This window comes from Lissotriton helveticus, chromosome 2_1, assembly GCF_964261635.1.
Source record: "Lissotriton helveticus chromosome 2_1, aLisHel1.1, whole genome shotgun sequence".
Lineage (NCBI taxonomy): Eukaryota > Metazoa > Chordata > Amphibia > Caudata > Salamandridae > Lissotriton > Lissotriton helveticus.
This window is the reverse complement of record NC_136059.1, coordinates 1,406,351,290-1,406,369,160: the sequence shown is the minus strand read 5'-3', so window position 1 is coordinate 1,406,369,160 and position 17,871 is coordinate 1,406,351,290. Positions and strand designations below refer to the sequence as shown.

General features: G+C 50.6%; 1 protein-coding gene across 3 annotated transcripts in view; it reads left to right on the top strand.

Moving 5' to 3' along the window:
* HOOK3 (hook microtubule tethering protein 3) overlaps positions 1–17,871 on the top strand; it is a 1,014,571-nt gene that overhangs the window by 524,585 nt on the left and 472,115 nt on the right. For all 3 annotated transcript variants that reach the window (XM_078676339.1, XM_078676338.1, XM_078676340.1), the window contains one exon: positions 13,264–13,404. In XM_078676339.1, the coding sequence (XP_078532465.1) occupies positions 13,264–13,404 (141 nt within the window). The remainder of the gene's footprint in view (positions 1–13,263; positions 13,405–17,871) is intronic.

The window sequence follows — 17,871 nt, the reverse complement described above, 5'->3', positions numbered from 1 at the left end:
ACTACTAGACAGCCCCCCCTCTCAAAAAGACAAATCCACTAGAGTGAAAACATTAATAGAAGAAATGGAGGGGATAAAACTCATGGACATATGGAGTGCTCTGCATCCGACCAACAAGGCCTACTCATATTACTTACCAATAAGTGACACTTCTAGCAGACTGAACTACATATCTGATAGAGACAGTTAGTTGTAAATTCCTTTCCTTAGAATTTCCCCCCAGGCATCAGTTTGGATCCGGAGATTTTTTCTTCAGCACTACCTTTGCACATCGTTAAGTGGCATCAGTCGGCTCCATAGTCTGCGTCGTGGGCGCCACCGGGATGACTTTGCGGGATCTACATAGACCCCACTCGTGCGCACTGATGCCAGTTCTTTCTTTTTCTGTGCTAGCCTAGCGCAGATCCGGAGAGAGCTACCCGTAGACACTATCTGAAGGAAACACATTAGTGATAGATCCCTTACCTTAGAATTACCCCCAGGTGTCAGACTGGATCTGGAAAGTTTTCTTCAGCCGTACCCCTGCGCATTGGTAGGTGTTGTCGTGAGGCTCCATGTACGTCACTTGCATCGTAGTTGCCGAGATGACGTCGCTAGAGCTATTTAGACGCGCCCGCTGATGTCAGTTCTTTTTCCGCGCCAGCAAGCGCAGATCCGGAGAGAGCGGTACCCCCAATCACTATTTGACCGAGTTATTTTTGGGAGTTTTGTCTGGTTTTTTTTTTTTGGAGTCTTTGACTCTTGTTGTATTGGGATGCCCAGTTTTAAATCTTGTACAGCTTGTCCCAGCACGATGTCGGTGACGGACTCGCACCGTGAGTGTCTCTACCGCCTGGGGCGCGACCACGACTCCAAGTTGTGCCCCAAATGCCGGGCCATGGCTCCGAAAACTTTGCGGGAGCGGTCCCGAAAGTTGCTGGAGGCCTGGGAGTCGACTCTGCGCCGTTCAAGTTCCCAATCCCGTGGGAGGTCGAGGGACCGGTCGCGGAGCCACCACCACCATCGTTTATTTATTTATTTATTTATTTATTTATATGCTTCTATAGCGCCTGAATAGACCCCCGAAGGGGTATCTCCGCGCTTTGCCATACAAAGGAGACCAGCTACTCTGCCCATAGACATTTATAGTGAGTGGTGGGAGGGGAGTGAATTAGATGCTGGAAAAAAGGTACGTTTTCAGGGTTTTTCGGAAAGACAGGTGATCAGTACTAAGTTTTAATGCGAGGGGCAGGGTGTTCCAAAGAACTGGCCCTGTGTACGCTAAGGCCCTGCCTCCTTGCCGAGTTTTTTTAATTTTTGGAACCTTAAGGAGCTGGAGGTTGCTTGATCGTAGTGAACGTCCAGGAACATAAGGGAGGAAGGCTGAGGTGAGAAATTTCGGTCCTTTCCCCATCAGGCACTTGTGAATTGTACACAGGATTTTGAATTTGGTCCGCAGTCGCACTGGCAGCCAGTGAAGTTCTGTCAGTAGTGGCCGGGAGGGGGTCCTAGATGGAGCATTCATGACTAACCTCGCGGCCGTATTCTGGACCACCTGAAGTTTGTTAAATTGGCCTTCATTAGCTGACAAAAGAAGGCCATTACAGTAGTCCAGTCTACTAACGATCAGAGCCTGGACCAAGGTCTTTCTGTGGTGATCTGGGAGAAAAGGAAACACCCTTCTCAGCAAAGAAATGACCCCGAAACAGGTGCCAGCAACGTTCAACGAAGTCTTCGCACTCAGTCATTTAAGGTGAAACACAAGAAGTCAAAGTAGCGTCGTCGCTCTTAGTCTTCCCCTAGCCTGTCACGCGACATGGCTGAGGGTGCAGGTGGTGCCACCCCGCGGTGCCTGCACAGTTGCTGATGGCCTACCCGCCCTTCCCGGGTCCGTCGTCAACTCCGGCCCAGCTACAGAACATTCTGTCAGCTATGGCCTACCTTTTTGGCCCATCGGGCCCTGCTGGAACGCCTTTGGGCCAGGCGGATCCAACTGGGGGTCCTTGCTCTTCTTCGCCGCCGGCTCCACGTCGTCGATGACTCCGGTCTCAACGCCGCGAGACCCTCATGGATACCAGCCGATGTCGGGTGGCCTCGTACAACATCCACCAAATTCGATGTCTACCGACGCCGTCCCGGGCTTCCACCTAGACATGAAGACGGCACCGGACAGGTGTCGATCGACGCCGATGGGGAATTTCTATCTCCTTCTCCATCCGCCTCCCTCTTTTCCGCCTGCCTGGCAGGTTGGAGAGGACTGGGAGGGGTCTGAGGACCCTCTCGCAACCCAGTGCGAGTTAGACCCAGACTAGGAAGAGGACTTGGAGGATGCAGGTGACCTGGATTTTACTCCAGAACCTGGCACACTGTCTCCTTCTACCGTGGCTACGGAGGAGGGTGGTACATATTCTTTGGTGTTGCGTAGGCTGCCGAGGCTCTCCACTTCGAGCTCCCTACAGTGGCCGTCAGGACTAACCTCCTGACAGAAGTGCTTCGGCCGGCACCTTCCTCTACGGAACTGTTGCTGCCTTTCAATGAGGCACTTTCGGACGTTCCTTTGGGCACCTGGTCCAGGGGTTCCTGTGGATAGGAACATGGCCCAACGCCATTGCCTGGCCCAGGGCCACCCAATTTTCCTCTCCCAACACCCTACTCCTGAGAGCTTGGTTGTCCAGGCCTCTGCGTCCCCAAGCGCATTCCCTTCCGCACCACCGGACAGGGAATCCAAGAAACTGGAATAGTTTGGGATGACATTTTTTACTTCCGCCAGTTCAGGGCTGCGGTCTGTGAATACCGCATGGCTCTTGGGCTGTTAATCCCACTCTGTGTGGGACACAGTTGCGCAGGTGCTGCCTAAGTGTCCGGAGGAGGCCCGGATGGTGCTTTCCCAAGCTATTGCTGAGGAGAGAGACACGCAGTGAAGTTCACTATTTGTTGTGGCCTTGACACCACCGACTCGCTGGGCAGGGCGATATCCACAAAGGTGCCATTACGTCGCCACACCTGGCGAAAGACGACCGGCTTTTCTGGGAATGTCCAGAACACTCTGATGGACATGCCCTTTGATGTCAGTTGCCTTTTTGGCGACAAGGCAGATAGTGCATTGGAGCGTTTTAAGGACTCCCGGGCTACAGCCAAGTCCTTGGACCTGTCGGCCCCGCGCCTGCAATCTGATGTCTTTTGCCCCTTTCGTGGCCAAGGAAGGGGCGCCCCCACACGCCCTGCCAGCCACGGGCCGCAGACTAACATCCAGCGTGGTAGCGGACGTGGTAACTGCCGTGGCGGTGCCCGGGGACAACGGCGAGGCCAGTCCACATCTACCCCTGCAGCATCCGCCTCAAAGCCCTCCTAGTGTGAGCTTTCAGGCCCATGTGGCGCCAGTGGGGGGCAGGGTTCGCCATCACCTCTTCCACTGGCGCAACATCACATCGGACAGGTGGGTGCTGCAAATCGTCCGAAGGGGCTACTCCCTCCCCTTCGAGGCGACCCTTCCAGCTATGCCACCGCAGTACCACCGCGTGTCGGGGGATCACTTGAATCTTCTGCGAGAGGAAGTTGCGGCCCGCTTGGCCAAGGGGGCCATCGAGCGCGTTCCTGGGCCAGAACTAGGGTGTTGTTTTTATTCCCACTAATTTTTGATTCCCAAGATGGGCAAAGGGGGCCTACGCCCTATCTTGGACCTGCGGAACGTCAACGGCTTCCTCCGGAAGGAGAGGTTCAAGATGCTGACACTGGCTCAGGTCTTAGCTGCCCTGGACCCGGGAGACTGGATTGTAGCATTGGACTTGCAGGACGCTTATTTTCATATCCCTGTCCTGCCGGCCCACCGGCGTTACCTACGGTTCACAGTAGGCCACGAGCACTTTCAGTTCACCGTGCTTCCTTTTGGCTTTACCAGTGCCCCTCGAGTGTTCACGAAAGTGTTGGCGGTGGTCACAGCTCATCTGCGCAGATCAGGGGTTTCAGTCTTCCTCCTATCTCGACGACTGGTTGTTGAAGGCGGGCTCGCCCCAGGCAGTCGTCTCCCACCTCCAGACTACGGCCGACCTGCACTTGCTGGGGTTTTCCATCAACGTGCCGAAGTCGCTCCTGATTCCCTCTCAGAAGCTCCTCTTTATCGGAGCGGTTCTGGACACGGCGCAGTTTCAGGTTTATCCTCCCGAGCAGCGAATCCGGGACATTTGGGCAATGATTCCGATCTTTCGGCCCTAGTCCTGGCTTTTGGTCAGGATTACCTTGAGGCTGCTGGGCCTCATGGCCTCCTGCATCCTGCTGACCAATCATGCCAGATGGCATATGCAGGCTCTGCAGTGGTTAAAATTCCAGTTGGCGCAGCATTGAGGAGACCGGTCCGAGTACGTCCAGATCTCGGAGGGTCCTGCACAACAGTTGCAGTGGTTGCTCACGAACCAACATTAGTTCAGTGGCTGATCCCTCTCCCTTCCCCAACCGGAGCACACAGTGGTGATGGACGCATCCCTCCTGGGATGGGGCAGCCATATAGGAGAGGCAGAGATCAGAGGCCTCTGGTCTCTGGTGGAGCCAAGGCTCCATATCAATCTCCTGAAGCTCCGGGTGATCCTACTTGTACTGTAGGCATTCCTTCCCTCAGTCAAGGGTCGAGTAGTGCAAGCGTTTACAGGCAACACGACCTCCATGTGGTATTGAAACAAGCAAGGCGGGGTGGGGTCGTTTCCCTATGTCAGGAGGTTCTGCGTCTCTGGACATGGCTGGAACGTTAAGGCATTTTCTTGGCGGTTCAATACTTGGCAGGCTCTTTGAAAGCCAGAGTGGACGAACTCAGCCGCAGGTGCATGATGGATCACGAATGGCGTCTTCACTCTGAGGTGGCGCAAGGTCACTTTCAACAGTGGGGGAGAGCCTTGGTTAGATCTATTCGCCACCGAAGAGAACGCGCAATGTCTTCTCTTCTGCGCGTTGGAATTTCCAAGGTGTCACTGGCTCGGCCATTCTTTTTGTCACGAGTGGAGCTGCGGTCTATTGAACGCCTTTCCACCTATACCACTTCTACCCAGAGTGCTGAAGAAGATCAGGCGCAAACGGGCCCAAGTTATTCTTGTGGCCTGGACTGGGCTCTAAGAGTTTGGTATCCTGAGCTACTCAGTAGGAGCATGGATCCCCCAATCCGACTGCCTCTTCGGGAGGATCTTCTGTCACAGCAGCAGGGGACGGTCCTCCACCCAAACCTGTCCAGCCTCCACCTACATGCGTGGAGATTGAGCGGCGACAGTTGATTCTATTTGACCTGCCTCCTGAAGTCTGTGATATCATTCTGGCAGTCAGGCGTCCCTCCACTAAATCGGTATACGCCTGCATGTGGAACAAATGTGTGGCATGGTGTACAGCAAAGGCTGTGGATCCCCTTTCTGCCCCTCTTTCAGAAGTCCTTTTGTTCCTTCTTTCTGTGGCTCAGCAGGGCTCTGCTCAGGGCACTATTAAGGGCTACCTTTCTGCGATTTCAGCCTTTCTCAGGCTCCCTGATCAGCCCCCTCTTTTCAAGTCCCTTGTTGTAAATAGATTTCTCAAAGGCATTGCACACCTTTTCCCTCCTATACTCTTTGTTATGCCGCAGTACGACTTGAATCTAGTTCTTACTTATTTGATGTGCGCTCCTTTTGAACAACTTCACAACTGTCCTCTTCGTTTATTGACTTTGAAGACTGCTTTCCTTGTTGCCATCACCTCCGCTAGTCATATGAGTGAGCTCCAGGCTCTTTCCTGTAGGCCTCCCTTTCTGTCGGTTCATCCGGATAAGGTTGTGCTTCGCACTCGTCCTTCCTTCTTGCCAAAGGTTGTCACTGCCTTCCACATCGGGCAAACTATCACCTTGCCCACTTTCTTTCCACCTCTGCACCCTTCCAGAGAGGAAGAGAGGCTCCACAGTCTGGACCCAAAACGTGCCCTCTCATTCTACCTGAATTGCACACAACAGTTCTGTGTGGATGACCAGCTCTTTGTCGGCTACGTAGGCACCAAGAAAGGCCGGGCTATACACAAGAAGACTATTTCCCACTGGGTCATCTTGTGTATCAAGGCCCGTTATTCTCTGGCTAAAAAGGAACCTCCGGTGGGGTTGCGCTCCCATTCTACCAGAGCGACAGCAGCTACTACTGCATTGGGACGTGGTGTCCCCCTGCATGACCTCTGTCAGGCAGCCACGTGGGCCTCGCTGCACACTTTTACTAAGCATTATTGCCTTGACAGTCAAGTCCGGAGAGACGGCTTCTTTGTCTGTTCTGTTCTCCGTGACCTTCTGGTGCGATTTTGGTTCGCAGACCCACCACCAGGGTTGGTATTGCTGGGGTATCTATTCTAAGGTAAGGAATCTATCACTAACGTGTTTCTTTCAGATGAACAAGTTACTTACCTTCTGTAACAATATATATCTGTAAAAGACATTAATTAGTGATAGATTCCTTAACGCCTCACCCATCCTCCCCGTTCTGGGAACTGATTTCTAGGGTTAAGGTCATCCCTTTCAGGGCCCTAGTTTCAATGTACCAGTGGTCAGTGTCTTGCATGGCTCTGCGTTCCTGGCGCGGAAAGTCGTGTACAGAACTGACATTCGTGCGCGTGGGCGCGTCTAAGTGGCTCCAGCGACGTCATCTCGGCGACTATGACGCCAACGACGTACGCAGAGCCGCACAACAACCCCTATCGACGTACAGGGGTACTGCTGACGAAAACTTTCCGGATCCAGTCTGATGCCTGGGGGTAATTCTAATGTAAGGAATCTATCACTAACTAATGTTTCTTACAGATGTATTGTTTTCGAAGATAAGTAACTTGTTCTGTTAGCTAACTTTTTTTGACTTTTTGTCGAATTCTTTTCGGTGTCGTAGACTCTTGGTGCATCGTGGATGTCCCATCGAAGGACCGGCTTCAAGCCCTGTGTTTCCTGCCACTGGATGATGTCCATGATGGATCTGCACCTCGTGTATCAGTTCAGGTCGTGGTGTCTGGAGCACAACCACGACCTGAAGTCATGCTCCGAGTACCGGGCCATGAACGTGAAAGCTTTGTGGGAGCGGTCCCAAAAGCTGCTGGGGGCCCAGCGCTCAGCTCCTTGTCGCTTCCTTGCTCGTTCAAGGGAAAGGTCTCAAACGGTTGCGAAATCCACACTACTTGTACTCAAATTTGTCGGAGATCTTCCGGTAAGTCAGGAAAACACAAGAAGTTGAAGAAGCACAAGAGTTCTTCGACTTCTCCCAGTAGGTCGGCCGATTTGATGCATGATCCTGAGCTTTGTCGCTCGAAGGCTCCATCTCTGAAGCCTTCTACTGAGACGAGACTGCACCTCCCTCTTTCTCTGGAAGCTGTAGCATCTCCTGCCCAAATTCAGAAATTCTATGAGGCTCCATCGGCATGCTTTCAGGCCCTGCAGAGTCGTCGGGGGCCCTGGTACTTCGGCGAGTCCCTGTAGATCCAGGCCTGGATCCAGATTGATGCCGGTCGATCTCACTCGACCTTCCTTGACGTCAATCCCGACGACTAGTCTCCCGGCGTCAACCGTGCCCCCGATCGGCGCCGACCCCATACTCATTCCCGAAGTGGACATAGAGCCGGACCGCCATCGATTCTGACGGCGGAAGGGACTTTAGTCCCATGTTCATTCCTAGCGTTCATTTTTAGCCAGAAGGTGAGGAAGAAGACTGGGAGGGGCAGATGGACACTTTAACCAGCTTAGGGAACCGGACTGGAGAATGGACCTGAGGTAATGCCAGTGGTCTGGACACTTTCCCTGACACTGGCCTGCTCTCTCCCCCTACCGTTGCTACGGAGGAGGGAGCTTCCTATGCTGTGGTGGTGAGGAGGGCAACTGAGGTCCTCTGCCTCAAGCTCCTTATGTAGGCAGTCAGGACTAACCTCCTGACAGAGGTGCTTCAGCCTGCGACTTCCTCTTCTCAACCTTTTGCCATTCAATGAAGCCCTCACGGAAGTCCTTCTGCGCACTTGTTCCAAGGGCAGCACAGGGGCCACTGTGGATAGAACGTATGCCCTCCTCCACCACCCTTGGCGACCCAGCGTCCCTGACCAAACACCCTTCCCCTGAGAACTTGGTAGTCCAAATCCAAAAAGCTGGGCCATGTTGGGAGGAAAATATTATTTTCCTCCAGGTTGGCAGTGCAGTCTGTGAATACCACATGTCTCTTGGGCCGCTATTCCCATACTGTCTGGGATACGGTTGCGCAGGTGCTGCCTCAGTTCTCGAAGGAGGCACGGGCCGTTCTTTCTCAAGCAATGGCAGACGGGAGAGACGCAGCCAAATTCACCATACAATGTGGAGTGGATACCATGACTCACTGATGGGCAGGACGATTGCCACATCTGTAGCTGTGATATGCTACACCTGGTGGAGGTCTTTTGGCTTCTACAGGGATGACAAGTCTTCTTTGATGGACAAGCCATTTGATGGCACTTGCCTTTTCAGCGACAAGACCGACTCAGCCGCTTGAGGGCTTCAAAGATTCTCGTGCTACGACCAGATCCTTGGGTCTCGAGGCTAACTCAACTCCATCTCAGTATGCCTTTCATTCCTTTTGTAGCCATGTGAAGGGTGCCCAGCTGTGCCCTGTCCAGCCTAGTCACAGAGTCACGCAAACTGTCCAGCCTCTGCATGGGCGCGGATGTGGGATTCAGCATCACCGCTGTCAGGGAGTCCGCGGACGGGCCATTTACAACCCCCCACCCCACCACTGCAGCCTCTAAACCTTCCTATTCCAGCGTTTCAGGTTCCTCAACCGCCAGTTGGAGGCAGGAGTCGCCATCACCTCCTCCTCTGGCAATCCATCACGTCGAACAGGTGGCTTTTGTAAATAGTCCACAGGTTTTTTTCCCTCGAGACTACCCCTCCCTCCTATTATGTTTCATAGGGTACCTCAATATAGCCCAGAGTATTCTCCTAACCTTTCACCTACATTTACCGTACCATTACACTACATAACAAGTTTTTGGTATTGGCCTTTTACCTAGTTAAGCACTGCATAAAATGTTGTGTGGTTACCTCCGAAAATTAGCCTAATTAATTATGCATGAAGCTATTCAATCACAGCAGGATTACAATCTTCTGCTAATAACTATGTATAAGGGCCACTTCAGGTAATGAGGTTGGCTTCAGCCTAGGGGGATTCTTGGCTCTACACCTACATACATGCTAGGTACACCTAGGTACATCTAGTTAGGGTTGCATCGTAGGAGTACACATTGTTACTGCCATGTATTTATATTACTACTTCCACGATCCCTGATGGGACAGAGTTGTCCTGTTCGATAGTCGCCAAGAACTAATCTCTCCTTGGTAAGAGGAGTTTACAGTTGCACTGTGAGCTAGCTGGTATACATGCAAACCTACCTGGTAGGGGTGTCTGAAATCAGTCTGGACACCAATCCCACAGTCTATGTTGTCTAATCATGCAGATCCTTTGTAGATTTATAAGAACTACACAACACTCCATTCCACCTTCTTACGATCGCATGATGGAGGATCATTTGGACTTTCTCCGCCAGGAACTATTGGCTCTCTTGGCCAAGGGAGCGATAGAGAGATCGAGAGAGAACTAGGTTGTGGTTGGTATTCCCTCTGCTTTCTGATACCTAAGAAGGACAAAGGTCTGCATCCAGGCCCTAAACTTCTTCCTCCGGAAGGAGAAGTTCAAAATGCTCACCCTAGCCCAAGTTCTGTCGTCACTTGACCCAGGAGACTGGCTGGAGGCGTTGGCAGGGCGCTTATTTTCATATCCCCATCCTGCCGGCCTACAGAGTTTACCTTTGGTTCACTGTGGGCCACAAGCACTATCAGTTTTCTGTGCTCCTTTTTGGCTTTGCCAGTACATATTGGGTGTTCACAAAGGTGATGGTGGTGGACGCAGTTCATCTGTGCAGATCAGGGGTTCCTATCTTCCACTATTTCGGTGACTGACTGTTGAATGCGGGCTCGCCCCAGCTGTTATTTCCCAACTCCAGACTACGACGGACTTCCTGCGTTCGCTGGGGTCCACTATCAATGTGCCAAAGTCACACCTAACTCATTCTGAGATGTTCCCTTTCATTGGGCGGGTCTGGAAACAGTGCTGTTTCGGGCCTATCCTCCCGAGCTGTGAGCCTGGGTTATTCGGGCTATGATACTGATGTTTCAGCCTCTATCCTGGATTTCAGTGAGATTGATTCTGATGCTGCAGGGCCTCATTGCCTTCTGCATCCTGCTGGTGGATCAAGCCAAATGGCATGTGCGGGCTCTGCAGTGGGACCTGAAGTTCCAGTGGGTGCAGTATCAGGGGAAACTTTCAGAGTACGTCCAGATCTCGGAGGGAACTGCAGGGGTGACTCGCTACCAGGAATGGGTCAGAGACAGATCCCTCTCCCTTCCCCAACCAGATCTAACAGTGGTAATGATGCATCTCTAGAGAGAGGCGGAGATCGGAGGCTTCTGGTCTCAGGCAGAGTTCTGCCTCCATACCAACCTTTTGGAGCTACGGGGATTAGACTCGCACTGAAAGCATTCCTTCCTTCTCTCAGGGAAAGTGGTGCAGGTGTTCACCGACAAGTGGACCGCCTTGTGGAACTGCAACAAACAGAGTGGGGGGTCATTGACCCTTTGTCAAGAGGCTCTCTGCCTCTGGACATGGCTTGAACATCAGGACATGACCCTGGTGGTTCAACACCTTACGGGCTCCCTGAACCCCAGGGCAGACTAACTCAGCTGTCGGTGCCTACATGATCATGAATGGCCTCGTGGAGATAAAGCGGCGACAGTTGACAGCTTTCAAACTTTCCTCCGAAGTCTGTGATGTTATCTGAGCAGCCAGGAGTCCTTCCACGAAAACGGTATATGCCTATAGATGAAACTGTGGCATGGTGCTCAGCAAATGCTGATGATCGCCTTTCTACTCCTCTTTCAGAGGTTCTCTTGTTTATACTTTCTTTGGCCCAGCAGGGTTCTGCCTTGGGCACTCTTAAAGGATATATTGCAGCCATCGCTGCTTTTCTTCGGCTACCAGATCAGCCTTCTTTATTCAAATCTCCTAACATTAACAGTTTCTTTAAGGGTCTTACTCATCTGTTCCCTCCATCTACTTTTGTATTGCTCCAATGGGACTTAAATCTGATTCTCACCTTTATTATGTGTGCTCCCTTCGAACCTCTTCATACGGGTCCCCTCAGGTTGCTGACTCTCAAAACTGCCTTTCTGGTTGCCATCACCTCTGCTCGCAGAGTGAGCTAGCTGCAGGCTTTAGCTTCTAGGCCCCCTTTTCTATCTGTCTATCCGGATGAAGTGGTACTTCGGACCAAGCCTTCCTTTCTTCCTATGGTCATCAATCTATCACTCTACCCACCTTTTATCCACCCCCACATTCCTCCAAGGAGGAGAGACTCCACAGTCGGGACCCAAAACGTGCATTGTGTTTTCTATCTTAAGCACACAAAAGATTTACGGGTGGATTATCAACTCTTCATTGGCTATGTGGATGCCAAGAAATTTTGGGCTATTCTAAAGCGGACCATCTCCCGATGGGTTGTCCTTTGCATCAAAATGTGCTATGCTTTGGCGAAGAAGGACCCTCCTAGGGTTGCGTGCTCTTTCCATCAGAGCAACGGCAGCAACCACGGCATTAACACGTGGAGTTCCAATCTTTACATCTGTCAGGCAGCAACATGGGCATCCTTGCACATGTTTACCAGACACTACTTCCTGGACATCGATAAGTACTTTGCCCGTTCGGTCCTCTAGGATTTTCTGGTATGGTCTTGGTTTGCAGACCCTCCTCCTCGGATGGTATTGTTGGGGCATCTTTTCTACTGTAAGGAATCTCCAACTAACTGTCTCTATCAGATGAACAAGTTACTTACTTTTGGTAACAATGTATCTGGTAGAGACATCTGTTGGTTGTAGATTCTTTACCCCCCCCACCCATCCTACCCACTCTACAAACTAATTTCTAGGAATAGGGACTTCCCTAAAGGGCCCTAGTTTTGACGCACAAGTGTCCAGTGTCTTTCATCGCTCTACACTTCTGGTGTGGAAAGTCGTGTTAAGAACTGACATCAGCGCGCATGGGCAGGCCTGTATGTAGGCCTAGTGACATCATTCCAGCGCCCACGATGCCGGCGACAAACAAGCAGCCGACTGACGCCACCTAACGACACGCAGGGGTACTGCTGAAGAAAAAATCTCTGGATCCAGACTGACCCTTGGGGGAAGTTCTAAGGTAAGGAATCTGCAACTAACATATGTCTCTACCAGATGCATCATTACCGAAGACAAGTAACTTTTTCTTTAGTGATGAAAGAACAGCCTTATAGATAAACAAAGATGGGATCCCTGTTATGGATCCTGTTGGGTAAATATCTATTGATAATCTCATTTGATGAGTCGGGTAGCAGGAGTAACGTGCATACCTAGCAGCTGAGGGTGTGACACTGTCGAACAGGGCATTTGAAAGTAGGATGTCTGAGATCATCAAACAAAGCTTTGAGCACAATATAGGGAACACAAAGAGACAATGGAATGGGAGATATTAAAAGGGGTGTTTGGTGGCAGGGGAATGCATGGCTAAAACATAGCATTAGAATGCAATTAGAAAAGACATTAAATGACCAGGAGAAAGACATGATAACCCTAGAAAAATATTTGCTGACCCATCCGGACAGTTGACTTGACTGGATGCCCTGAAACCCCAATTGACTGGAAGATCAGAGACACTCAAATATGTCATTATCACCTACAGGCAAAGATTGTACAGGGAGAGAGGTGAAACAGGAAACTACTGGCATGGGCCCTAAAGAGGGAAACATGCATACACCACATTACACATAAGAAATAGGAAGGGAAAATCTATTTTATTTTCAATAACAACCTGATACAGCAATTCTTGTAAGACATTTTCTTGAGAAACAGAGAGATCTTAGATGCCACAGTCACTAGAGAAGAGCTTTTAGTGTACATACAGGAAAAGAAGTAAGCAAAAAAGCCATATAGTGACAGTCCTCCCCCCGAAATAGATATGCAAGACATGTAAAGGTCGTCTAGTTTCTACTGGAGGTTTACTTGGAAGCATACAAATTGGGCATTGCTTTCAATGCAGGAGTTGCGTTTTCCACTATTAATATTCTATTACATTGTGTTATGTGCACAAATCTAGATGCATCTCAGTGCCAAAATAACCTTGTTAAGAGCCATGGTTTGTTGCAAGTGTTAAAGGAATGTGATAGCAGGATGAAAATGTGGAGTTGTTACATCACTGTTTGTTTCCTTCCCATCCCTAGGCTAGAGGCATCAAAAGATGATTACCGAATACGCTGTGAAGAGCTGGAAAAGGAGATTTCAGATCTGCGACAACAAAATGATGATCTGACCTCTTTGGCAGATGAAGCACAATCTTTAAAGGATGAAATGGATGTACTCAGGTAAAAGGTTTAGTTAAAATCCTAATTTGTAAATACTATTGTGTTTGACTTTGAATTATTAGATTCATGTCTGAAAATGAACAATCATATATATGTAACTGTCTGCCACTGTTTCAGTTGTACAGAGTTCTGTAAAAAGAATGCTGATATTAGTAATCTCAATAGCACTCTGCACCCAGCCTCATCAGAGCTATATTAAATATCAAAACTTCAGGATGTTGTCACTCATCAAATCTATCTCTAACTCATGAAGGGAGACTGGGCATGCTGTGTGGTCACACAAGACGCTCATTTTCACATTCCAATTGCATCAAACACAGAAGGTTTCTCTGATTTATTGTCTTCAAAGCCCACTACCAGTACAACATTCTCTTTTAGGCCTCCAATCCTTCACAATAACCATTATAGATGTTTGGTGATAGCATATTTTCTTAGCAAGAAAAATAGCTTTGTCTACACATATTTACATATCAGAAATCCAACAGTAAGGAAAGTGTCTTTGCTTCTAGGCTCCATTGACTCTTGGATTTTACTCAACACTAGTCTCTACAAGAGACCTTTACAGCAGTATCTGAAAGAAACAGGTTAGTATTAGATTCAGGAAAACAACAATGCTGCATGATTGGAAATCCCTCGGGAAGGATACAAACCAACTGAACCGAGAGAAGGTCTGCAGCCGCCAACCACATAAGATCAATGCGCCATTCCGCAGCATGTGTTGCGGACTGATGGGTATAAGCTCATTGCGCTGACTGCCAGGAACGCCAGGCATCACAGAGGCCCAGAGAATCTACCCAAGGGGACAAGCAGGCCAATCGGGAGCGCCTGACAGAATATGGGGTGGAGGAGGCATCCAAGACTGGGTCAGGAAAGCGCATTGAAGTCTCCAATCACCGTAAAGCCCTGCGGGAGACTTTAGATGAAGGATCTCAGGGATTGCAAGGAAGGTTATAATAAGGGTAGTGGGATATAGCGGGATATGAAATTATAGTGCCTTGCTTCCAGACGGCCCTCATTACCTACTTGGGATCCCTGAGTGTCCAAGTGGTGCACCGTGACTGCCAGGGGGAAGGATTTATCCAGCAATATGGTGACTCCTCTGGAGCCACGCGTAAAATCAGAGGGATAAACCCTATCATAGCCAAAACTGCCTAAGAATGGGCAGTGTGTACCCAGAAGGTGAATTTCCTGCAGGAAAATGACCGCTGGCCTATGACACTTGATATACCTAACTACAGAGTGCTTAATACTGTCCAGATGGCAGTTCCCAAGCCAGGAGAGCACCGTTCTCTTAGAGGAAGTCATAACTCGATCAAAGAGAACCAAGAACAGCCCCTGCCCAGGGCAGAAAGAGGGATAATGTCTGCTATGACATGCCCTATCAAACAAACCGCTGTTGTCTGTGTATGCGCAGCTGTTAGCCTAAAAAGGAAATGCAATAGTTAGAACAGTTTAGAGGAACACATAGACATACTGTGCTCAACCATCGATGCAAATTGGGAAGGAACCATAAATCAGGACGGGTCAGATAGCTGAGAGGAAGAGCCCAGGTCCCCCTCTGCCGAGCGGAACACCATTGCAGTATCAGAGAGGCTCTCAACCTCCCCCAGTGAAGCAGAATTTAAGAAAAGTTCACCCAGGGCTGGGCAGGAGCCCTCTACAGCGGCTCACTGCTCCACCCAGGAATGGGACCCCCCCTACCCACCGGCGACGGCGGGAGAGCGACCCGGCCCGCTCCTTCGTGCACTCAGACGGGGCGGCTCAGGGGGGGATGCTGCATCAGCTGTTGCTTGGTTGCCCACTCCCACGCCTGGTTGGGCGGGTAACAGGAGCATATAACCCAGGTACAGGGCACAGAGTTGCTCCTTCACTTCCGTGAAGGTGCACCGCTTTTGCTCCACCATTTTGGTATAATCCGGGAACAGAAGAATCTTCGAGTGTCGAACCGCAGAACAGGAGGGTGTGGGCCTCTTGTAATATCCCATCTCGGTCCTTAAAATTAACCAGCTTCAGGATCAAAGGCCGTGGGGAGGCCTTGGGTGGAGGCCTTGGGACCAGGAAGCGGTGCACCCTTTTGAGAACTAAGAAGGAGGACAATTTGTTGTCTGGCTTCCATGATTTGACCCAGTAATCCAGCGCCCTCACCAGGCCTCTCTGCTCCAACATCTGTGGCACGCAAATAAGTCAAAGATTGTTACACTGAGACATTTTGTGGCCGTTCTCTGTCCCCTCCGTCAAGGAGGACACTGATGCGGACAGCTGAGACATGTGGGTCTTGAGTATGGAAATTTCATCCTCAGCAGAGGAACTTTGGGTCTCAACCTCCATGGTCCTTTCCACCACATTCCACAGGTCCTGGCACAGAAGGGAAAGATCCACTCGAAGAACACTACTTTGGACTCCACAGCATCCCCAGAGACCTGTATGGCCTTAAGGACTACTTCCAGATCCGCCGCCCCTCGCTACGCCAAATCACACCCACGTTCTCTCAAGTCCTCCCTATGTTGTAAGAGGTGATCGGTGGGACTGTGTATTGGTCCATTTTCATCTGAGCTGGCGTTTGTAGAGGAACCTTCCCACGCACAATCCTCCGGCAACAAGAATCCAAAGACCGGGCAGGGTGGGAACAAAAGTACCACCAGATCGGTGCCCGGGCGGCCCCAACGACAAGCCCACAAGGGCAAATGTCAAAAGAGAAGGAGATAGGTGTCCAGCACAGCCCACAATGTCACACACGGTAGGGGCCTTTAATAAAGGTCACTGCCACCGGTCTGCACCCCAGGAGCACCTCAACGCATCCCCGCTGAAGGAAGTCTGCCACCACTTCACAGTTGACACCCGGGCCCCAGCTCAACCTCCACACTAGGTCAGTCCATGCCTCACCAAGCACCAAAGGCCCACCATGGGATGACTCTGCCAGGGGAGTGCACCCGAGTCCAGGAGACTTACCCCGCCACGTCAGATCCAAAGGCACCTGGGCCAGTCCACTCTGTTAGCCCTATGAGGTGGCTCCCCTTAGTTCAGTACCACAGCTGGCTCTGGCACTCTATATAGCCCATTCTGGCCAAGTCCGGCGAGTGAAGCATTCAGTATGTTGATGGGTTTGGAGTCAGCCGGCAGATGCTGCAGCCTCTGCGTCACTGCAGATCCCCACACACCAGCCCCCATTCCACCCCCAACCCCACCCCCTGGAGCTTGCAACCTCTCGCAAGCAATCCAACTGGAGAAAGGGAGGGAGTCGGGGAAAAGAAGGATGAGATGGCCATCCTCTCTTGGGGCTGGCGTGCAGGCCCACCTCAAGCCAGACGGGTTCCACCTTGATTGAGCAGCCGAAGGATCAGCGGTACTTACTCGCCCCGTCCGGACTACAGCTGTCACCCCTCCGGCCTCGACCAGGCCTGCGTTGCTTGACACCCCTCCTCCACCAGGAAGTGATGCGGCCTGCATCAGTCCTCACCCAATTGCCGCCAGGCTCCAGCCCAGCCCAGCCCAGCCCACGAAGACAGGGCCTGTCCCCGGCCAGAGCCGCAAACCATGCATGCTCTTTTAATTTTGTTGTGATCTGCTGTGCAATTGCAATAGCAGTCTCATCTGTACCCTCATAGGAATCCAGCAGAACGTAGGTCCCACCGAAAGTGAAATTAAAGTGCTGCAACAAAAGTGGGTATAGTTTAATGTTTCCTTTGAGGCATTACTACAAACTGCGAAACATCCATCTTTTAAGTCTTTATATGCTTGCTGCAACGATAGAGGTGCTATCACATATTTATTGATACTTGACGGCTTTGTGCGGCCACATAATTCTTTCATCGCAATGGGTGAGTCAGGATACATTTCTTTGGACAGCTTGAAGCCACAATTCAGGTAGTGTTAGGAAATGTGATGCTTCACAGCGTGGTACATCTGGGTCACCTCTGCAGCTGTGACCTAAAATAAAAAAGGATAATGCAAAGATATAAGCAGTCAGTCTCCGCTGGTGAAGATAATAGTGGACACAATGGGACTTAGAGCTGCAACTTTAAACACAAGTGTCGGCTGCTATCCCACAAAGCAATTCTAATGAGCTCTTGATATAACAGAGTGATAAAACCATGTCAAAGGCAACCTGACTTCGTAAACACTGCTGCACATTTAAAGAGCGCAATAGAAAATTGCAAGAAGGCTCGCATAAACAATGGGGGATTTTTAGACAGTGTGACAAAGCAAAAGTGTACATGAATTACATGCATCCTGTGTTATATTATGACAAAACAAGCAATGATGTCCTTTGGCTACTTCTGGCAGGAAGTTTAGTTGCAGGTATGCTGAAATTGTTTGAAATCACAAAAAGGTAACCGGATTGTGTACTTAAACTACTCACCAGAGAATCAAAGTGAGGGGGGAGGGGCGGACGCACAGATGTGTTAAGACGAGAACCCTCACTCACCCTAAGGTGACATGCTCCATCATTACGTCCCCTCTTGCACA